The sequence below is a fragment of the Polypterus senegalus genome, chromosome 9 (genome assembly GCF_016835505.1).
Source record: "Polypterus senegalus isolate Bchr_013 chromosome 9, ASM1683550v1, whole genome shotgun sequence".
Lineage (NCBI taxonomy): Eukaryota > Metazoa > Chordata > Cladistia > Polypteriformes > Polypteridae > Polypterus > Polypterus senegalus.
In genome coordinates, this window is record NC_053162.1 from 168,365,446 (window position 1) to 168,389,954 (window position 24,509).

Consider the following 24,509-nt stretch of genomic DNA (forward strand, 5'->3'; position numbering starts at 1 on the left):
AGTGTTGACCTTTATATTCCTGTCAGCGGGCACAGATGGCACCTGCATGGCACATAGACTGAAGGAGTGTGGGGCCTTCTTCTTCTTTTGCTTGTTTCACTTTCTTTCTTCTCTTTCCATTTCTTTGTGCCTCCCTCCATTTCTCAGCCTTGAGTTTAACGTTTGCTTCTTGGGTTTTGTGCTCCAGTCAGGCAAAACTGGGCAGGCAGCCTGGAAGCAAGTCTGGCAGGTAAGAACGTGGCCAAAAGGTGCCAAATGGAGTGCAATATTTAGAATACAAGAGCAAGAGAGAGAATGGGATGACATTAAAAATTCCTGTCAGCGGGCACCGGCATTGCACACAGAATGAAGGAGTGTGGCGCCTTCCTCTTCTGTTGCTCGTTTCTCTTGCTTGCTTCTCTTTCCATTTCTTTGTGACTTGGGCACTGCCTGTTGCCTCACTCTTCTGCCTCCCTCCATGTCTCTTCCTCTCTCATTTTTGTCTTTCCATGAACCTGTCATTTGCTGCCAGGCCATCTCTGCCTGACACTAGGGAGTCTGTCAAAGGAGTCAAGCATCAGCACCCCCCGGTGGTGAATAAAAGATTGGAAAAAATTCAAACAAAAACAAACGGAATTAAAAACAAGGAATCCAAATGAGGCGAAACGTGGCGCAGTGGGAAGCGCTGCTGCCTCGCAGTTAGGAGACCCGGGTTTTCTTCCCGGGTCCTCCCTGAATGGAGTTTGCATGTTCTCCCGGTGTCTGTGTGGGTTTTCTCCTGGTGCTCTGATTTCCTCCCACAGTCCAAAGACATGCAGGTTAGGTGCATTGGCGATTCTAAATTGTCCCTAGTGTGTGCTTGGTGTGTGAGTATGTGCACACCCTGCCGTGGGCTGGCACCCTGCCTGGGGTTTGTTTCCTGCCTTGTGCCCTGTGCTGACTGGGATTGGCTCCAGCAGACCCTCTAGTTAGGATATAGTGGGTTGGAAAATGGATGGATGGAATCCAAATGAGCAATGAAATGATAACCAGCCTTCTGTTATGCCCCACCTCCCCATTTCTTGTAGCCTGTCCTGGGAGGGACACGGATGCCCAGCCAGTTCACCTACATACAAAGTGGAATAGAACCCAGGTTTCTGGAGTGGTGGGGCGCTGTGCCACTCACACTCGACAGCGCAGTTCCCATCCTTAGCCTCAGGGAGTTTCAAAAGTTGACCCCTGTAGTCCCACTGCCACTGAGGGTCTTACTCTTTTGTTTTATTAGTCGTGATGTTCACAAAGACTCGTTCTTTATGTGCTCCGTGGACTCCTCATTATCATCTGTGGGGGTGACGCTGCTGTGGAGAGCTGGCAGAGCCTCACTGCACTCGCTGGTGCTATTTATAGCTTCTCCAGACTGAAAATAACAGCAGAGAGGCGGCTCAGGCTTCCACACGGAGATACACACACACACACACACACGTGTGTACACAGCCCTGTGCTCCTCGGAGCCGTACACATGAGGACCTGGAGGGAGACACACACTACTGTGCTCTTCTGAGACCTGGAGGGAGAGACATGTTAAAAACGGACAGACAGAAAGATCAACAGGGGAGCAGACAGAAATAGACAGAGACAGAGGAAGACCTGCACACACACACAGACACAGACAGACAGACCGAGACACACAGACCCTGGGGAGGCAGATGGAGATCCATGCAGAGAGAGAGCGCTGCACACACACACACACACACACACACACACCTATGTGCTGTTGTGAAACACACGTAAAGACATACTAAGAAACAGACAGAGACATGCAGAAGGACCTACAGACAGACAGCCAGACAGAGAGAGGCACACAAGCACCACACCTCTGTGCCCCAGTGACACCTCTACACAGACAGGCAGATAAATAGAGACACACACAGGGACATAATGACATACAGACAGAGACACGTCAGCAGACAGACAGATGGAGACACACAGACAGAGCTATCTATATAAGATATATAGGGTCTTTCACATCTATCTGTCTATCCTTATTTAGTTCCTTTCATATCTATCGATTATATAGTGCCTTTAACATCTATCTATCTGTTTGTCTGTCAGTCTATTATATAGTGCCTTTCATAAATATGTATCTATGCACATAGATGAATAGATGATTAAAAAAATATTGATGTACTACGTCTGTTTAAAATATTAGTGAAGTGCGAGCTGCAGCTGTAGTTTACGTATTACTGCCTCATTAATGACATGGAGGCCCTCTGTGAGTTATGGTGGCTCAGGAGAGCAGTGTGTTCTATTGAAAAGGGCAAATCGGTCACTAACTGGTGAAGGGACTTTGTACATGAGGTGTTTGTTTGTAATATTTGAAACAACTTTTATTTAAATGTATCTATCTATCTATCTATCTATCTATCTATCTATCTATCTATCTATCTATCTATCTATCTATCTATCTGATATAGTGCCTTTCACATCTATCTATCTATCTATCTATCTATCTATCTATCTATCTATCTATCTGATATAGTGCCTTTCACATCTATCTATCTATCTATCTATCTATCTATCTATCTATCTATCTATCTATCTAACTGATATAGTGCCTTTCACATCTATCTATCTATCTATCTATCTATCTATCTATCTATCTATCTATCTATCTGATATAGTGCCTTTCACATCTATCTATCTATCTATCTATCTATCTATCTATCTATCTATCTATCTATCTATCTATCTGATATAGTGCCTTTCACATCTATCTATCTATCTATCTATCTATCTATCTATCTATCTATCTATCTATCTATCTATCTATCTGTTTGATATAGTTCCCTTCACATCTATCTATTATATAGTGTCTTTCTCTATCTATCTCTCTCTCTCTCTGTGCATCATAGAGCAGCACTTTCAGTTTCCGGCGTATGTCTGTGTGTTTGTTGTGCAGTTAACAGTAAGCTGAATTTTAAATTGTATGTTCTCATTCTGTTTGACTCGGTCTTCTGCCTTTCCTGTCTGAGAACACAGCGCAGGACTCTTTTCATTTGGAGTGGACCCTGGCCAGAATGAGCAGCTGTTTATAGGCCCACAAAGTGCCGTTTCAGCCCCATTTTTATTTGAAGTTGCTGTTTACCACTCCATGAACACCCAGGCCGATGTCTCAGTTGAAACACAAAAAGGCTTTTCTTAGAATTTTGTGCTGGAAAAGACCACTCAACCAAAATGGAAAATAAATAAGTAAGAAAAAGCCATGTGAAGCTTCATTTCCATAATCTGGGCCCGGGCCGTAAAGCTCGGCTCTAACAACGGTCTGCTTCTTTTTGAAATGCCACGTTCATAACAAGTCATTGTCATCGGAGGAGAGAAGCCTGCGCCTGTTTACCTTCAGTGTCCTCGTGATTTCTCTGCGTCTTATTTGGTGGGCCCTCTGTCTTGGCCACCTCACCCTCCTGGACGTTGGTTGTTTCTTTCTCTCATTATGATGTCCTCAGATCAGCCTTTCAGTTTTATTTTCAGTTCACAGATAGTACCATTGCAGTGCTCTTTTCATCCACTGGCAGTAGAGATGGTGGTCTCTTCTTCTTCTTCTTCTGGTCAAAGCATTTGAGGGGTCATGAGCCACGTCTTCCCATGTTAAGTGTCTTTGTGATCCATGGGGGGTGTCAGAATGGGAGAGTGGGTGTCCCCTTGGTCACTGACGCACGATCATCTGAGCCTGGTGGGAATCTGACAGCTGGTGGGAATCTACCATTACAAACAACAGGAAGACGCCAAAGCGGCAATGCACAGGTTTCAATTTGAACTATGGCTCTCTCCTCTTGAAGATCCGCAGTGCCCAACCTGCACACCAGAGGGAGCAGTTCCAGGTAGACAGCAGTCAGTCATTACTCAACCCTCTGTATCCTAACACAGGGTCACGGGGGTCTTCTGAAGCCATTCCCAGCCAACATCGGGTGCAAGGCAGGGTGCCAGCCCACCGTAGGGCACACACACATAGCCACACACCAAGCACACACTAGGGACAATTTAGGATCGCCAATGCACCTAACTTGCATGTCTTCGGACTGTGGGAGGAAACCGGAGCACCCGGAGAAAACCCACGCAGACATGGGGAGAACATGCAAACTCCGGGAAAGTCAAACCAGTGGTACCCAAGGATTCTCCGAAGTGACACAGTACCAAAAGGATCCAGTCTTCATCTGAGGTCACTGGATAGTGTCCATGTCTCACAACCACTTCCAGGTCAGGTGCTGGTTTGACATTGTGTGGTTCATGGAGTCCCGAATGAGGCTCCATTGTGAGGGAGCATCAGGTATGGCACTATGGCCATGTGGCGCATTTCGTGATCCAGCTCATAAGATCCTCATTGTTGGGGATCCGAGTGGCTGGACCAGGCCAAGGGGTTGCCCACGTAACACTTGGCTGCAGCAGACAGAGGGTCATTTTTGGAGGGTGGAACTGGACCACATGTCTGCCTGGGGAGTTGCCAACTGGGATCCTGAGTTGTTTCATTGTGTAGTGGGTGTGGCAACTCATTGTACCAGTGCATGCTCCCCGACTTGACTTGAGTCACTCCATTGATCCTGCATAATAAGGGGTTAAACAGAGTCTCCAGTCTGCCCCCAAGTGAGGCACCTTGGAACACATCGTGAGCAGCTGCTCCAAAGCATTTGGTGAAGGATGTAACAGAAGGTGACGCGACCAAGTCTTGAAGGCAGTTGCTGAAGCTAACAGTGCAGGATTTACCACAACCAACATTCCTCACCACTGAGCAGATGATTGCTTCTGTCAGAGCGAGATGGCAGACAAAAAACACACTGAAAATGTCCACGGGTGGTCTCAGCAAGAGATTGGCTGTTGCTGGTGGACCTCAGACAGCTGAAGTTTTCCAGCCACTCTGCTGTCACCAACCTGTGACCAGACATTATTATCTTGTCTGAAGTCACCAAACAAACAGTGATTTGGGGCTGAGGGTCCTGTGTGGAAAAATGTCTGGAAGATGCCTCTAGGGGGCAGTTCACTAAATTTCACAGGACAGCAAAAGTAGGATGGAGTGCCAGGTGCCTCCCTGTGGAGGTTGGCAGTGAGGGCTTTGTTTCCTGCTCCCTAATCAAAGCCCTCAGTTTTCGGGGTATAGTAGGAGGTGAGAAGAGGAAGAGGAGGAGAGCCATCTCCACTGAAGTGTCTCAAGAGTGGAGAGAGTTGGAGTCCAAGTAACTAGCGTGCCAACTGGACACAAGCTGGTGTTTGATCATCCCCAGGTGGGTCACCTGGATGAGGATGTATGATGTTGGAAGACCCGAAACACCTGACGATTCCAGTAATATCACTGGATGATGTGTTCAATAGCGTCAGTGGATTTTGTTGAATACTAATATGTTATGTCTTGGTATGGGATGGGAGACGGGATGGGTTTGGAGGGTCTCCGTGTGGGTTTAGCCTGCTTCTTGTTTCGACACGTTGTCTTCTTTTTGACTTTCTTAAAAAAAAAATAAGTAGAATAAAAGTTAAATGTGGCGCAAAGCTGGGACCAACGCTTGATGAGATGCCAGTTTGTCTCAGACACCATGTTTGGCATCTTTTGGATCAGCTAGATGGCTTTGGGCTGTGGGGTACATAGAGGAGACTCACCTGACCTCCTTGAAATGATGCCCACTCCATGCAGACAGTGATCGAAGTTTAGAGGAGCCCCAATTTCGGTTCGTGTTTGTGCCTCGGTACTTGCGAAACTATTACGTCTGAGCATCTGCATTCCTGTTGCTAATTTTATTCCAAGCCTTATCACACTCCCCGATAAAAATGCAACAATTGCGTAAACACGGCGGTTCCCGAACAGTTCATTGTAATGTCATTCCTGAGCTAAGTTCTGAAAAGGAGGAGGAGGAGGCTTCACACAAGTCTGTTACCGCTCGCTACGGGTTTCACAAGTAGGAATGATTTGTGCCTAATGACTACATTGTTGTTTGGTGTTACCCTAATTACACATATAACGGCTTAGACAGGATGTAAGCCGGCATGTATTCAAATCAAATCCAGAAATCCAGATTACACCTCGTTCCTGATTGGTGTCAGTGACCTTCCACGCCGTAAGACGTGACCTCCTTGGGGGCGGACTTTGCTGCGCCGCGTCTTGTCAAACAGTTGATGTTGACTTTTTTTTTTGGCAAGTGGACTGATTACATCGACGAAAACTTAACGGGACATTAAAGCCCGCCTATCGTTCAGCAGTGGTTCGCTAGGCGTACAAAATCTCGCAATCAATTGGAAGAGCTGCGCGTCAATCAGAAAGAAAGCGGTGAGCCGACATGAGGACGAGACCAAGCTTAAATATAGGGGAAGTGTTTACATAAATATAGGGTTATTGGCTATTTTAAAACAGATATATGTGATACAAGAACTATAAAGTTATTAATAAACTTTTAAACATCGGATAACTTTAAATGAATCTTAAAACTAAGGCAAAGAGACACCAAATTTAAATCGATAAAGCTAAAATCCACCCTCTAAGTCATTGTCACAATTGTCCGTTGCCGGCGGCGGCGCTTCTCATAAGGAAATCTGTTAACTGGAGAGAGAACAACTAAAGTGAACTAAATACTTCATGCTGGATATGAAGCATATATGGGAGTACACGGGATCAACACGGGGAGCCTCGCGGCTGTGAGCACGGCACAAAGGTACGTGACTATGAACTTTTGTCACCCACCCCATCTCGCTCCGCTTTGCTGTTCTATTTTAATGCATCCTGTTGAAAGAATTGGCTGGTTTTGCGGAGACGCGATTAACCGATTAATCGACCTTCCTCTCACCCACTCAGGTCTTGCACTAGGGTGGGTTCGTTATGTCTCGAGGTGATCCGAGAGCCTTGAAACCAAAGTTGCAATCAATGTAAACATCACAGACCTTTTTTTCGGTTGAATTACCTCTTTTCTTTAAACCTTCATTAGTCTAGCGTTGCTTCGCAGCTTCACTTTTAGATTCTTGTTCTATGGCATCCCGTCCAGAGTTGATTCTAGCAGTACCAGAAATTTGAAGAGATATGTGGATGGATAGATGTCAGCTTGCCAGATTTGTTTGTGTTTTGATTTTTACGATCTACGTGCTTTTAAAAAAAAAATATTGAGCGATCGCTACGTATGTGTTAATAACGTGCAGACAGTAAACTAAGCTGTAATTCTATCTTCTCAGGTGTCTCATCTTACTGTGACTTCATTTCTTCGTTTTTTAAATCTGTTAACCTCAAGAACATCTCTATTGTGTGTGTATGTGTTTTGAGCTTGTGTAACGCAATATGTAAGATATAAGAATAAATTGCATTTAACTGACTGTTTGCGTCGCGAAGGCAGCGAGACATGGCCGTTTGGAGGTCACCCATCTGTCTGCCCGTTGGTGTTTCTTTTACACCTGTTGCCTGGCACCTGTAGGGCTTTTGCTTTGGGGGTTGGTTGGCTGGCTGGCAGCCCGGTCATTCTAGCCGGGGTTGGAGTCCTAGAGGAGGACAGCTGGATGCGGCCAGACAATCGGCCAGCTTGAGTTTCCAAGCCTCCGCACCTGTCCGATTCCATAACCCTCCGATTCATTTTCAAGTTGATGTTGTGAGCAGCCCGCTTGTGAAACAATGGCAGTTCCCTTTAGTTCAGTGTAATCCCGATAAATCATCCTAATGACAGGACGCCATGGTGGAGCTGGTGTCTCCTGAATGGGCCTGCACTAATCTGCTCGACAGCTTTGGATTACGGGGACTTTGAAAAGTCTTTGCATATTTTGGACTTGGTGTGTTAACTGGCTTGAGGTGTGTGTGTGCGCCCCCCGAGTACTAGTGCCCAGTCTGTTTTGGATCATGCCCTGAGGACGGGCACCCCATAAATACATTAAGTGGGTTTAAAAAAAAAAAAAAATGGATTTAATCAGATCTTCTTCCAGGTCCTAATAAAATGAGTTCAAATGCCAGCATTTGTCCATTCATTCTTTTTTTTTTTTATGTTTTAACCTGCTTCTACCTTTTATTTCCTAAATAAAATCAAACTAAAAGAGAGAGGAAGAATCTCCATGATTTTTTTTCCGTCAAATGCTGACTGCTGTTTGCCACCAGAGCTGCGGCCTCAAGTCCCCCTGCCATCTTTTTCCCATTCCTGATCAGTCTGTTAAATTGCAGATGACGACCGTTTTTTTCAACCAAGTAATGACTGTCGATTTCTGCAAATTTCAGGCCGTGCCGCATCACTTTCATCAGACTTTCATTTTGTCCTTCCAAAGCTCAGATTACTTGGGAATGTTGGCTGTCATGACCCGACGCTCTTAAAAAAACAAAACAAAAACAGAAGGTCTATATTGGCACTTTACTGTTGGCTTGTGGGAGGTTCCTTGTGGAGCCACCGCCTGACAAAGAGCCGTTTAATTCTGGGAAGGTTTCTCTTGCATATGAAATTTGGTCCTTGGGCTTTGAAAAGCTTCCTAATATGCAGATAACATTGACATCTTTAATGTGTTGTAGTCTACCTTAAGCCAAGGTCCCGTCGCGTGACTTCTAGTTGTTGGGTATGTCAGGCTTGCTGACTGTGCTGAGTCGCCGGACCATGTCAATCGTCACACCTAAAAATCGCTGGGCATGTCACCTTTAGCAACCCAGTCGTGTTACCCTTTTACTGACCTGCCTGGCACAGTCGGTGCAGTGCAAAGGGTTAAAAGGCGTGACGCCTTCAGCCCCTGTCTTGTCACTCGTTTCTTTTTTTCCATTCTATCATTAATGTGAGCAACACTGCAGCACCACAAGTAACAGGCCGGCCTTGATTTCTCTTTACTTCCTACACCTCTGACTCTAAATGTAACAGCAGGTCACGTCACTTGTGGAAATTCTCACTTATGGGGGATATTGATAAGGGGGATGACACAGAGGGGGGTCTTGTCTGCAATTTAACATCAGGAAAACCGCAGAACTGGCTGTTGACTTTCACGGCACCCAAGAGTTTCAATGTCCGGCCACTGTTCAAGGTGTGGATGTAGAGGTGGTCGACCTCTACAAGTACTTGGGGGTCCACCTCAGAAACAGGTTGGACTGGTCTTGGAACACAGAGGAGCTTGAGAAAGAAGGGCAGAGCAGGCTTGTTACTCTTAGGAGACTGCGCTCTTTTAATGTGGGAAGTGGCATCCATAACATCTTCTAGTACTCCGTGATGGGCACTCCGTGGTGTGCTGGGCTGGTGACGTCACTTCCTGAGAGGACCACCGGATCAGCAAGCTAATTAAAAGGGCAGGCTCAGTAATGGGGCACATTCTGGACCCCCTAGAGGTTGTAGAGGAGAAGAGAATTAAAATAAAACTGACAGCCATTAAGAACAACGCTGCACATGCTCTCTGTGACACACAAACACGGAGGACTTGCAGTCATCAAATTACTGAGCAGAAGAGTGTCATGAAACACAATGGGGGGCTTCTTTATACCAATGACAATACATCTGCATAACACCTTACTGGGACTGGCACTGCCAAGTTTGAAGTTTTTTTTTTTTATTTTATTTTCTTGCTTTTTAGTCATTCTGATGTGTGTTCAGACCAAAGCATGCATGTATTTTTATTTACTTACTTACTTATCTACCTGTTTATGTATTTATTTATTTAAAGAGCTTCTATAAAAAGCCAAGTTTCACTCTGGGGACAAATAAAGATCTATCTATCTATCTATCTATCTATCTATCTATCTATCTATCTATCTATCTATCTATCTATCTATCTATCTATCTAATGTGAGCCACTAGGGGGCGTGCCACCACCCTAACCCAGGCACGGACAGGCAGGAGACAAGTTTTGCCACACTCCACACGTTTATTTACAGTTTACAATGCCAGTAACCACAATGCAACACATCAACACCATTCAGTCCCTTCTTGCTGCCAGTCCTTCTCCCTCCACTCCTATTCAGGCTTTGTCCCCTCCTCCTGACTCTGGCCTTGTGGAGTGAGGTGGCTCATTTTTATAGGGCACTTGGATGGACTCCAGGTGCCTAACAAGCTTCTTCTGGCCACAATTCCAGGTGTGGTGGAAGCATGACCAAGTAAGGTCCTGGAAAGGTCCATGTGCCCCCTGGCGGTGGCCACAGGTTCAAACAGGGTTGAGCACCCATGCTCATAACCTTTGGCCCCGCTGGAAACCAAGAGGACTGCCCTCTATCGGACCAGAGAAGAAACTGTCTTTCCCCCGGTCCTTCCAGACTTTGGGCGTCCTGGCCTGGCATGGGCCCCGGCCATCCACCACATTATCTATCTATCTATCTATCTATCTATCTATCTATCTATCTATCTATCTATCTATCTATCTATCTATCTATCTATCTATCTATCTAAATAAAACACGAGACATCAGACAGACGAGCTTCCCTGCTTTTTGAGGTCCACAGCCTGCATTGTTCCTTATTCCCCATTGCTGCATTCTATGCATTGTACTTCTGGATAAACCTTAAGAAACCTCACAAATCTGACCAACGAGAGAAGGCCGTTCAGTCCGTCGAGCCCGTTTTGTTTAGGTAGTAGTTTAGCTGTTCCAATATCTCATCCACAGAGGCATACGCAGTTTGACAAACGAGAGGAGACCCCTCATTGAAACAAGTTTGAGTTTGTCGAGGTGAGTCGTGGACTAATTGGACTGAGTCATGGAGAACGTTACCTTACATGATGAGATTTACCACCAACTGCCGCCAAGGCATTAAGATTATGTGTTTGAAGGCTACAAGTGAAAATTATTGGAAAGGTCCCCAAATATGCCATGGCCTGGCGAGGGTGTAACAGACCCGAACTTCTTCTGTGTGACTGTATAGAGCAAGAGTGCTGGTATTTTACAAGTCTGTTCTCACCTCTTTGTGGTTATTTTGGGAACTTGTCACAGATCTAATTAAACAAACCTTTGGGCGCCACAAATGGCTCCCCTGTTGTATCTCTCTGAAGAACCGCTTTGTCACCTTTGTTGTTTATGGAGGGTCTGCTATTCTTCACCTGGTGATCGGGTGGCTTTACACTCTCCTGTAGAGCCGTTTATCCGTTTACTTAACTGGATTGATCCAGTTCTCAGGGTCATGGGGAGGCGGAGCCTATTCCAGGACAGTCAGGCACAATGCGCTGAAAGAGAATGCCAGAGACTTGTAAGGCTGAGAGCACAATTTTCATTTCTGTCAGTCTTCCTTGCATGTTGCCCACTGGCTAGTGACATTACTGTAAATACAACTCCAGAAGAGCTTACCCATCTGCCCTTTTGAGTGGTTGTTCAGTAACCTTATAGCTAGTTGATTAAAAACCATTGCAGTGTCGTGTGGCGCATGTGACAAAGGTCTTGATGGACAGAAAAGAAACATGACCCTTCAGGGAGGCTGAGATGCTTATTCACTTTGATGAAGTATTAGTTCTAAGGTGGCACTTTACTGGGTTGTGTGGCTCTTCGTAGTGCCCTTGCTTGATAAAGATTCAGCTCGTTCTCTGAAAGGTTCTTTGCATATGATGTGCATTGAGCTTTGAAAAGGTTCCTTATATGCGGACATAACAGACGTCTTTAATGTATTGTAGGCAGCCTAGCAGGATACAACAGATCAAGAAACCTTGTGCTAGTGTATCCAGGGAGAGGTCACTTAAAATCGGGAACCCAGTGCTGTTTCACAAATCAGTTACTATCCATTCATAGCTATTTACGGGACTTGTTAGAAATCAAAATAAATCTAGATTACCTCTGGAACCTTCACTAGATGGCTGTTTTGCCGTCACTCTGAAGAACCTCTCAGGCACCTTTTATTGTAAGAGTGTAGTTTAAGCAGTCCTCACTATCACGTATCCTGAGTGCAATGAAATGTACTGATCAACAAATAACAGTCAGCCTTTCAAAGGCAGTGTGAGATGTGTGTGTACTGGAAATGCTGTCTGCCCACTTCACCATCCTAGTAGTGCCCTTTTAAGCCCAGGCTGCGCTGTTCCCATGCAGTAAGGAGGCACTTCTGTGAGCACCTGAAGATGGTGAGCATAGATAGAGCTGTCTGGCCTGTCTTGAAACGTGTGCAGAAATAAAATGTTCATAATGGCCAAAAGGTGTTGTGGCCATTTCAGGTCATTCGTGACGAGAATTTGAAATCTGCTAAACTTCTCCACGACCTTCCCTTCAAACCCCCTGTCCTGAGATGGGGAAGCATCCCAGTCCATAGCATTTCACTGCCCTGATGTGCTACTGGCATGAAGTTCTAATGGTGCGGTGCATTGCTTGGCATCCATGCAGGCTATTTGGAGTCCTCATTCCTAGAGACACATAGAGGCTCCTCTGGGTGATTTATGCACATTTCAGGATTCAGACACACCCACCCTGGCTCCTGGGATTTCCTCCAGGTGCATGGCAATGCCCGGCCTCATGTGGCGAGAAGATGCAGGCAGTTCCTGGAGGATGAAGGAGTTGATACCATTGACTGGCCCCCACGCTTATTCGCCTGACCTCAATCCAATAAAACACATCTGGGTGGGACATTATGTTTGGGTCCATCCGACGCCTCGGACTGTCCAGGAGCTCAGGGATACCCTGGTCCAGATCTGGGAGGAAATCCTCCAGGACACCATCCGTCGTCTCATTAAGAGCATGCCCCCCACTCCACCGACATTGTCAGGCATGCATACAAGCACTTGGGCATACAAACTACTGAGTATGATTTCGAGTTGCTGCAATGACATTTCGTCCAAATGGACTCGCCTGCTACATCATTTTTTCACTTTGATTTTCTGGGTGTCTTTGAATGCAGCCCTCTGCAAGTTGATCATTTTCCTTTCCATGAAAGATATGGCATCCTTTCGTTCCTAACACATTACCATATCAGTCCATATCACTATGATATGCAGCAGGTTTTGATTTCCCATTGAGATCTGATGTGTTCTCAAAATGTTCCTTTCATTTTCTTGAGTAGTATCTGCTTATCGCAGCTGAGAGGATGTGTCGGATGTTTGCTGATTGGCTGAACAACCACAAGCGTTGCCTGGTAGGTGACCACCCAAATATCAGATTGTGATCAGAGCTATGTCTGTAATAATCTGATCTTCACGCTGTCAAGTAAGCAGACCAGCTGCTGTGGTGCAACATCAGAGGTGCTTCACCTCAGGTGCTGACATCCATGGTTTGAAGTGAATGTGCGTCCACCTGACAAGCCCTAATAAGGGTGAAACAAGTGTCGTGTACTCTTTGTATTATTTGAGAGGTACTGTATGGCAGATACAGTATATCATCTTCTGTCTCCCTCTCTGCCTTTCTCTCTCTCTCTCTCTCTCTCTATATATATATATATATATATATATACCACCACAAATCGGTTCCGCCAACATGCAGCCGACACAGCATTTCTCGATTCCTATTCGTCCTCTTCCAAACCCCTCCACATGCTGCCAGCGGCTCCTCTTCAAAACTGGTCCCGCCCACACGCAGCCGACACAGCATTTCTCGATTCCTATTCGTCCTCTTCCAAACCCCTCCACATGCTGCCAGCGGCTCCTCTTCAAAACCGGTCCCGCCCACACGCAGCCGACACACCATTTCTCGCCAAGCTTCTGAAGTACGCTTACAAAATAAAGCAAACTCTGCATGCAGAGCAAATTTACTTCTCCAGCTAGATTCCATGCTCGGAACCATCAAACCCTTCACTAAATCATACAAACACATGCATGAAATCGCTCAGTCCAATCCAACAGCAGCTGTACGAATGCTTTTCGAGGAAAACCCAAGGCAGGATTTACGACAGTACAATGTCCCGACATGTCACACCAATGTTGCAGCGATTTTCGTCGGTGAAGATGGCAAACCGCCTGCTGAAAGGGACTTTTGCATCTGTCTCATAGGCAACTCCTGTAAACAGATTTCCACACTCAATATGAATTGCGATCCTATGGTTTACTCAATTTTATTCCCTTACGGAGACATTGGCTGGCACAAAGATTTACAACATGTTCCCGATGAAAGAACCGCCAAGCAAATAAGGCTTACTCAATGCCAATTTTATGCGTACAGATTAGCAATGAGGAATACATTTAGTATTTTGCACTCCAGCGGCGAACTATTCCACCAGTACGTCGTAGATCCATATGTTAAAACAGAGGGCGTGCGTCTCAACTATCTCAGATTAGATCAACAAGATTTGCGTGTGGAACAATACAAAGGACTGTCAGACGCACTGCAAGCAAATGCTGAAAATAACAATGTATTTGTAGGCAAAATGATAATATTACTGTCCACATTTCCAGGAAGTCCAAGATACATGCAACAAAACTAGCAGGATGCCATGGCCATAGTACGTAAATTCAGACAGCCTCATTTATTTATCACTTTCACATGTAATCCTGCTTGGCCGGAAATTCTACATGCACTGTCGGATACCCAAAGACCGGAGCACAGACCTGATATTGTAGTACGAGTCTTTTGGATTAAGCTGCAGGAATTATTTGGAGACATTCTACAACGACATCTTTTTGAGGTTGTTATTGATTATATTTACGTAATCGAATTTCAGAATCGCAGCCTTCCTCATACCCACATGCTGTTTACTCTTCACAATAATTCTAACAACCAGTCTTCAACCACGGTCAGTTGTACGTGACTTTTTCTAGGGTTAGATCTTTCGACTCATTATCTGTCGTCACCACCAAAACACCTATTCACAACTGCGTCTTTCAAGAAGTATTTATTTCTTCTTGATTTCAGAGTTCCTTTCTCACCGTTTTCCATTCCTATTCTTACACCTCCGTATGCTACGGCGGGCTTCGGCTAGTTATTATTATTATTATTATTATTGTAATAAATACAACGCTGCTTTTAACTTTCTATGCTTTTGTCTTCATGTCTATAGAGTGATTGAAGTAATACGGTAGATTTCTTTGAGCACCTAGTTCAGCCGAAGGTTTGCCATTACCTGTATGCTGCGAGGTTTATTAAGGCTGAGGGTGAGAGCTCCACCCAATAGTAGAGAATGGTACATAAAGTAATCCATTCTTGGCTGATGAATGGACTATAGTCAAGGATGCAGAGCCTTTGCATGTCTGAATATAATATTATAAATAAATCTATAAGCCAAATACCACCGAATTGCTCATCACAGAATCTCCCGAACCATGAGGTCTTGGGACTTAAAATTTGGAATGGAGGTTACCCTTGTCCCATAGGTGCTCGCTAAGAAATGGTTTTAAAAATGTCGCGGTCCATGCGCGAAATTCCTTATAGATTTTTAGACCTGTTTGTATGGCTGTCCGCTTTTCACGAGAGAACTACTTAACGGATTTCCATCGGGTCTTTTTCAATAATTTGTTTGAATATTCCATTGATTTTGTGACCTTCATATCGTGCTAAGTATCATAATCCGCTTGCGGTACCGATTTATTAGGGGAGGGGGCGAGTCCCTCCTTACTCATGTGTTAGCCTCGGGGCATGTACCTTACATCCACTCAAATAGCGAACGAGAGAACTACTTAAGGGATTTGGATCTTTTTGTTTTTCTAGAATTTGCTTGAACATTCCAGTTGATTATGCAATTTCTCTCATCGTGCTAAGGAGTGATAATTTCACGCTAATCCGAGACAGAGGCTGTGGGTCGAAGGGACGGGGAAGAGTGACGTCAGGAATAGAGAGCTGGGCGGGGCCCTCCTCACTGTCCTGTTCACTAATATGCAGGCTAGGCCGCGGGGGATAGCAAGCATCATATAAATTGGTGCAAAGTTTATTTTTGTTTTCCTTCTCTTACAAAAGCAAATTTGAAATGTTTCAAGTAATAAACGCTAGAGGTGTAGAGTGTTAGGATGTCGCTGGCGTGAAAGGCACTGTCTAAACACTGTTGCAACCCGCCTATTGTATTCAGGTTCTGAGGAACATAAATATTTGGTTTTCTATTAATGAAACTTGCTAGAAGTTATGCTGGAGTGCCGTTTTTTTTTTTTTTTGCAGCAGCGTCCCTCACAAAGCAAGTAAGTAAATAAGTAAAGTTTATGTATAAAGCGCCTTTGGCAGATGAAGAGTCACAAAGCGCTGTACAATAAGAGAAAAAAAAGAATAGACACTGTATATGGATGCTGAGCCCTCCGCAAATTGATTCCAACTGAAGTTATGTTGGCATGGGCCCATAAAGAGCTCCGGGGTGACATTCGCTGGCATAGCTAGAGTAACATTACTTTGTCAAACCCACTTCATCCCATTCAGGGTCAGTTCGGGAGAGTGGCGCCTGTCCCTTAGCAGCACCAGGTTCAAGGCAGAAAACTGCCCACGGTGGAGTGCCCATCCATCACAGTGCCCACTGACATTCACACTTTTCCTGAGAGACAGAATGACAGAAGAAAGCCCACATGGACACAGGGTGGTAGCTTTGTGATTCATCCTGGCATGAACTTTGTGAGACTTGGTGGAATTTACAGGTGAAGACCTTTAGGACGCTGGGTACACTGAAAACTAAGAAAACCCCACAGTGGCCCAGGGAGAACATGCAGACTCCATACAGACAGAGGGAAAAAAAACAGCTTCAAAAGCAGTCATGAAAGGCGAGTTGGAGGAATGAGAGCCGAGTGAAAGAAAAAGGGAAAGCAGACTCAACACCCTTAGGCGATTTGTGAAAAGGAATCAAACAAACAATGCCATGGTGGCCACTTCTGCTTTTCAAAGAGTGAACAGACAGACGTTAAGGGAGAGTTTAACCTGGATAATATGCCACAGAACCGGCTTAGGATGGGTGAGGAGCAGACACAAGGCCTTACGCCAACTCTGCACATCTCCACCCTGCCATGTTTCGCAGTTGTTCTTTGTAAAACGTCTTTTCAGCCCTCTTAATGTTGATCACGCGTGGACAGCCATTGTCAAGTCCAGCCGCAAATTCTCAATAAATTCAGACCTGGACTCCAGGACATTAATGTTGTTGTTTCTGAGCCATTCTCGTGTATCGTTGGCTTTTTGCTTGGACTTCTCGTCTTGCTGGATAACAAATCTCCTCACAAGGTGCAGGTTTCTTGAAGATGGCATCAGGTTCCCCCCTGGATTTCCCAGTATCTTGTATTTCCCGTCTGCTCTCACAAGTGGGCATCCTCACAGATTGCCGCTGCCTTTAGAGTCTCCTCCATGTCTTGTGGCAAACTGTTACTGAGACGCCATGTTTTTTTTTTTTCCTCTTTGTCACTGTCCTAGTGAAGCACCTCAGCACAGTTGCTGTCTGCAGAATCTGAGCCACCGTAGCTTGTCACTCCTTCAGAGTTCTCAGAGGCAAGGCCATCTTACCAACGATCATAGCCCCTCCAATCAGGCAAAGTAGCACGTTGTGGCCCCTGTTTTGATAGCAAAGCAGAAACATACATAGGTATCAGAAACACTTTTGCCCCCCTATGCTCCTGGGACCTCCTGGCCAGTGCCCAATATGGTACGATGGCCCTGCTCAGTGGTCTTCTGACGGCCTCCCTCACTCATCTCTTTCTTGCCTAATAACTCAGGTTTTGTGGATGGTCTGCTTTGGCAGGTTTGCGGTTGTGCCAAACTCTTTCCATTTCTTAATGGTTGATGTAACTGGATATTCTCTGACTTGAATGCTTTCTTGTCTCCATCCCGACTTGCTCTTTTCATGGAGTTACTTGGAGTGTTCTTGTGTCTTCATTGTGTAATTTAGTCCACAAGGCGGTCCTTCCACATACAGGAGCATTTAGGCTAAAATTAAATGAGACTCCAGACTGGTGACCTTCATTGAACTCATTCTGGGACTACACCAGTAATGATTTAGGGATGTCATATTAAAGGAAGTGAATACTCCCAGTAGGTGATCAAATAGTTTGTGTTTTATATTTGTAACTAGCTGGGCTACCCACCAATGCAGTAATCAATGCAGACCTCCACATTAACACTTGCAGTGCACCATCACTTGGAATGTATTGTGTAATACATGTAGTAATAAAACCTAATGAACTGGTCATTCCAACAGATAACACATTACAAACCTTTGTAGTAGTAAAATGCATTGTTACAAATGTTTGATGTGCCGTCTGTTGGAATGCAAATACATTGCATATGTATTTTTCATATTGCATTCAGTACGGGATTTGTAAAAGCAGTCATAATGTTTGTGATGCACCATCTGTTGGAATGAAAAAGGCAATGGATTTTGTTACTAGAGATGTTTATGGTGTGTTTTCTGTTGGAAGGACACGGACATAGCAACCGATTGGAGACACAGAGACACAGACACATAGACGCTTGTCCTTTTGTTAGAGTGGATTACATTAAAGAATTTTGCAGGGATCTGTGTTCACTTTGACATTAAAAGAAGTGAATACTTACAGTATGTGATTAGATAGTTTGTGTCTTATATTTGTAACAAGCTGTGCTTCCTGTCTAAGGTGGGCTGAAGTACATATAAGGTATCAATGTAGACCTCCATGTTAACACATGTGCACCATCAGTTGAAATGTATTGTGTAATGCATGTAGTAATAAAATGTAATGCATCTCTCATTCCAACAGATGGCTCAATACAAACCTTTGTTGTAGTAAAATGCATTGTTACAAATGTTTGGTGTGCCATCTGTTGGAATGACAAATGCAATGCATTTGTGTCTTTTACATTGCATTCAGTACGGGGTTTGCAAAAGAAGTCTTAATGTTTGTGATGCACCATCTGTTGGAATGACAAAGGCAATGCATTTTGTTACTAGAGATATTTGTAGTGTGTCATCTGTTGGAAGGACACAGACATAGCAACCGATTGGAGACACAGAGACGCTTGTCCATTAGAGCACTTTGCAGAGATCTGTGTTCACTTTGACATTAATAGAGGTGAATACTTTATAAAGGCACCGTAAATTAAGTTTTTACTTGGGACGATTGTCTCTACACCTCGTGGTAGTGAGTGGCAAAGATTAAATCTGTGATTCAATGTCGTATAACAACGTAATGTGAAAACATTGAAATCTAAGCAAGTGAAAAGTGTTTTTATCATGGCATGATGTCTGGCTTTCCTTATTGTATGAATAATAATTCTTTGCATTTATACAGTATAGCGCTTTTCTCACTACTCAAAGCGCTCAGCAATTGCAGGTTAAGGGCCTTGCTCAAGGGCCCAACAAAACAGAGTCTCTATTGGCATTTACGTGATTCGAACCGGCAACCTTCCGAGTGCCAGTGCAGATCTCGAGCCTCAGAGCAACCACTCCGCCTTGTAATTAATTGACTTATTATTATGACTTATCAAAACAATTGTATTTACGATTTTTAGCTTCTTGTCAAGTAAATTTTGCTTACCCCATTGGCAGATATTTTTGCTAAATAAAAGTAGAATGAGTCCCGTTTGAAAGTTTTTTGCAGTGGAGTGATTTTTGTAGGCACTGTAGGTTTTATTTTATGGCTGTCTGCCTCCTTATGAAGCCGACCTGCTTATCAAATGATGAATTGCAGGTGAATCAACACCCCCACACCCCACTGGTCTCCTGACCCACACACCCACATGAACAAACATCTGGGTCCCAGTTATGGATCTCCATTCTTCTGTATGGATCCAAATGGCAATCGTGGTTTGGGGTTCACTTCGCCCATACTGCTGGACAAGTTTGGGATCCGACATGTAAATGTCTTGTCCTGCTCTCTGTCCGCCATGCGTTTCAACTGGCACCTCTTCGGCTGTTCAACCTCTTGTGTTTTTCACATCACCGTCATTTTATTTTTTTCTTCATCCGGGTCCCCAAGATATTACCGAGTTGGTGATTTCTAAATTGCCCCTGTATTATTGAGTGAGTGTGTGCATGCCCAAATTCCAGGGTCGCTTCCCACGTTGATGCCTGGACCGGTACCCCAAAAATGGTCCAGCAGAGGAGATTCAGTTTCAGTTTAAAGGTTGGCCACGACATGGCTGGGGGTTCTCGATGTCCACGTCCTTCCATTCATATCATTTTCTGCTTTTGTGTTACCTGGGAGCCTCTTAATCTTTTAAAATAAGATTCCTTTGTCGTCTTTCATAACGCATACCGTGAGATTCCGGTGCACTACCTGAAATGATGCCCAAAAACTATAAAAATCGCGCATCTAATATTCTCACATTGACAGCTCACACATTACATAATTGTCAGTATATGCAAAAAAATCAGACGTGAGAGTCAGTAGGCTTTGCGCTCCAAATTACCCGAACTCTTCTTTAACATCTGTGGAATTATTTACCGCTCGGATGCTGATCTTTCTGATCTCAAATAGGTCATTACGGTAGAAAGTGTCGAGAAGAATTCATAACTAATTGCAGAATTACACTTTAAAAAATAATGTTAAATTTACGGTAAAGTACTGGCAGTTGTGAAATTGTACTGTAAAAAGAAGGTGACAATATTTTTAGGTGTACAGTATAACTTTGCAGTAAATAATTTACAACCCATTTTAATAGAAGTGAACGTGTAACCTGAAATAAATACGCCAATCAATACACCCTTCGAAAATATTGTCAGGATCAAGTGCCAATACACAGTTTGCATCAGTAAAGTAACGACCATTTTTTTGTGCCATTCGCTTTATTCAATTAAAACAGATTCGTTTTTTTCTATCCCGGTTTTTCTGTGAATTCAGTAACTTTATCGTGGCTTCCTTTTACAAACGCCGGTTTTGTGATTTAACCATAAAAACAATAAGCACATCTACAATTTAAAAGAAAAACAAAAACGTACTTTGCCCAATAAGGGATTGATCCTTCTATTTCTTTTGGCGCGATTTGGCTCAAAAACTAATCAACACATCGTCATCTCACAACAGGCTGGAGTTTCGAGTTTGGTGTTTTTTTCATTCCAGCCGTTCAAGCCCGAGTGCGTCTTCAAGAAACTGACACACACACACACACACACACACACACACTCGTCATCGACATATCGATGTTTCAGGGGACCCTAAAACGTTGAGATCCGTAGAAAACCGGAGATCGACATTTTTGACGAATTTTAAAACTTCCGGTCCTCCTCCATAGACTACAGGTTATGATGGAGAAGGGCGCAAAGCAAAAAATATAAAACAAATAGACTTCATAAGTAGCCCCATAAATAGCCCCTTGATCACCAAAGCTTTGTAATAAAGGTATCAGAGATAAACACAATAAAATAGAACAAAATAACATTGAATACTGCAGTATGCCCAGTATCAGCAAATGATATACAGAAACAAAGCGCAAAGTGTAGCGAAAGTCCCACAGAGGGTGCAGTCAGATTTACTGACAATGTATTTGCATTTCTTTATCCTTGTTATGGGTGGCATGGTGGTAACGCTGCTGCCTGGCAAGCTAGAAGGTTGGGGTTTGCATGCCAGGTCCTCTCTGTGTGGAGTTTGCATGTTCTCCCCGTGTTCTTGTGGAGTTCCTCCCAATGTCCAAAGACACGGAGGTTAGGTGGGCTGAATTGATTAAATTGGCCTCTGATGGTTTTTGTGTTCACTCTATTATGGATCTGCGCCTTACCCATGCGTTGCTTCTGCCATGCACCTGGCCAGTCCTTGACCCTGGTTGGAAGGTGGATGGATATGTCCTTCTTAATGATCCAAGGATGAACATGGGAAACACCTTCTTTTTTTCAGTGCTAGCATATTTGTTCTTCTTTCTATCATGAAAATGAAAATGAAAACCTTCCTTTTAGATGTGCACTTACAAGTGCGCGTGGGGGGTCTGGATTGGACGTCATTTCACAAACCTCCCAGCTTCAGGGAGGCAGGAAGCAGTGCCCCGCCAGTTTTGTGTGGGAAAGGAAGTGCTGCACGGAGGACATGCCAGGCTGGGCTCGGCATTCTGCATTGCACTGCGTCACTTGGGGCCGCTCACCCACACTACAAACCCCTCTTTTATACCCATATGACTTTGGATTCCTGATTGGCAGAGCTCTTTCCAGTTGGCGCTACGACCTTTCATACACAATAGACGGCTCTCTGCTGGAAATTCTTTTTTTTTTTTTTGGGCAGCTGCATGGTTTATCTGTGACTGTTTCCTGTCCCTCCTCCACGCTCTGATACCATGCAAAACTTTTCAGGTTGCCAAAGATCATCTTGCCTTTTTCAGGGTCAGGAGAGTGAAACACAAGGGCAAGAAGACAGGATGGATTAAATAAAAACAGAAGAGGACATAATTTTAGGGTTTGGCACTGGTCTGGTCATCCGGCCTGCAGAGAAACTGGAAACATTTTGCCTTCAATTGGCTTCATCCAGCTGTTCCTTTCCCAGTGCCAATCATCACACTTCTTCTTCTTTCCTACTGTATACTGTATAGTGCCATCATGTCACTCAGTTATTGAGTATGAGCCTAAGGGCTGAGGCCTGCTGCCAAGGTGCTCTCTTCTATCGGGAACAGCCCGCCCTCTTCATGAATCGGGGCTTTGAGAAGGAGAACTGGCGCCGCGTGTCGCGTCAACCTGGCCAGTGTGCCAGCAGTCGTTGGCGGGGGTTGGCCGGCCTCCGTGTTTGCGTGCCAGCCTGCTGACTTGCCGTCTGCGCTCTGACGGCGGGCCCGTGGGTTAGGGGGCACCACAAAGAGCGGATTGAGAGTGAGGGCAAAGAAAGCAGGCCACTCTTTGCCATTTGTTCCTTGCTGTCGCTTCACCGTCTGAGTTAGATCTCGTCGTTTGGACAGAATGGCCCGTTGGTTAACTAGAGCAAGCAGCAGAGGGCGCCCGTAATTATATATATATAACATGAAAGAAAAAATAAATATATAATTTTTTTTTTCTTGTTCTGTCCTGATACAATGTTCTCGTGTACAAACTCACAGTAGTGCCTGGGGTTTTAAAAGAAAAAAAAAAAAGAAAAAACAAATGTATGCTCGGAAATGGGAAGAAACGGCTCACAAAGTCCACGGAGTCGCGAAAACCGCAGCGGATGCCCCTCATTTGCACATCACTTGGGACTTGAGTTTCACACGCAGTCGCCTTTTTGTTGACGCGCCTCTTTCACACTTTGAAAGCGAAAGCTGTCAGGGTGCGCCGTGCTTCGTGGGTGTTACTGTTGAGACCGCCAGTCGTCCGTCAAGGGCACGAACAACACTGTAGCTATAGAGCGCCTTTCATGTGTAATTGTCATTCAGACTTCCAGTGCATGAATCGCTTTATATATTAGGCAAAGCTCGCGCAGTCAGAACAGAGTTTGTATATTACACCTTTCGTGGTGAGCGGCCACCGTGAGCTTTATGAAAATTAGGTATAGATCAGTGATCGCGAGTCCTTCCTTCTGGCGGTGTTGCGATGTTCCTGTATACGTGTTGCGATTCTTTTTGATGTTTGTCCTGCATGTATACCGCATACAAAATCAACAGGATATACATTTAACTGGGACAATGTACAAGTAAGATTTAAGGCCAGTACTAAAAGTGCCAGAGAGCGAGAGCTGGCTGAATCTTGACTATCAGACGAAAACGCCATTAACAGACATTTGGACATAAACCCAGTACAGTATATGTAACCTTAAGAAGAGCATATTCATAATAAATAAAACTTTGCGACCAATCCTCCCAACCCCCACCTCATTGCGCACACACTGACCTATACCCCCCAACCAACCCCCGCCTAATTTTGCTATATTTGATTCTTGTATGTCTAAGCATTATTCTCTGATGAAGGCTCCTGGCTGGAGCTGAAAGCTCAGGAATAAATACTACTTTATGATACGTGACTCATTCACTCCCTGTGTGGATCTCCAACTGCAAATATGCAAACCGTATCACAGACCTTCGCTTCCATATATATACTGTGTATATACCAGTAACAGCGTGAATAACATGCAGTGAATACACTTGACTTTATCATTCCTATAGTTTTCACACTCTTTCTCAGTCTGTGTTTAGTATTCGTTTGATCAGAGGTTGATGCGCTTGCTGCTTCCTGAGCAGCTCTTCTTTTCTCCACCCTAGCGGCCCGCTTCTTTTATCGCTATCTTTTCGCGTTAAAACTGATTAAGCCAGTGTTTGTGTTGCAATTACTTAGTAGGTTTTCTTTAATATTTCACTTAAGCTGGCACTTAAGTCTTCAATCTGCATCAAGAATGATTAGTGAAGGTAGTAGGGAATGAGGACGGCGCTCATACGCATGCGCCACACGGCCTCCCTGCTGCGTGCTGCCGATAATTGGTTCTACAATAAAATAAAATAAAAATATAAAGAGTAATAAAAATCATCACCCCGAAAGCGGATAGTAGACGTCACGTAATATATGTGTACCAAATTTCAAGTCAATAGGTAAAACGGTTTGCGAGCTATTGTTTGTATCGTTATAATTGTGGTTGTTCGCTTATCTGTCCAGGATTTTAAATCACCTGTAGCTCGCAAACTGTTTCACGTATTGACCTGAAATGTGGTACATATACGTGACGTCAGCTATCTGCTGTCGGGGCGATGATTGACCTCCAAGGCGTTTTTCAGTGCCTGGTCGCTGTACTCTCGACGGTGTTGGGGTTCACGAACCACCGTTGTTCTTAATGAAGAACTTTCCCCCTCCTTCCAGTCTAGACTCACGACCTGGAACCCGATTAGGCAGGTCTGATAATGGATGGACTTTCCATAGAAATCTTTGTCACATTTTCTTTTCAAAG

General features: G+C 44.4%; 1 protein-coding gene across 7 annotated transcripts in view; it reads left to right on the forward strand.

Moving 5' to 3' along the window:
* gramd1ba (GRAM domain containing 1Ba) overlaps nucleotides 1-24,509 on the forward strand; it is a 325,749-nt gene that overhangs the window by 127,451 nt on the left and 173,789 nt on the right. For 3 of the 7 annotated variants that reach the window (XM_039764173.1, XM_039764174.1, XM_039764175.1), the window contains exon 1: nucleotides 6,569-6,647. The exons of 3 other annotated variants lie outside the window; for them this stretch is intronic. Coding sequence is in view for 1 of the 4 variants with exons in the window: in XM_039764178.1 (XP_039620112.1) it covers nucleotides 6,592-6,647 (56 nt within the window). In the remaining 3 variants the exon portion in view is untranslated. Of the gene's footprint in view, nucleotides 1-6,521; nucleotides 6,648-24,509 lie in introns of those variants that run through there. One more of the 7 variants, XM_039764178.1, reaches the window with a different exon arrangement.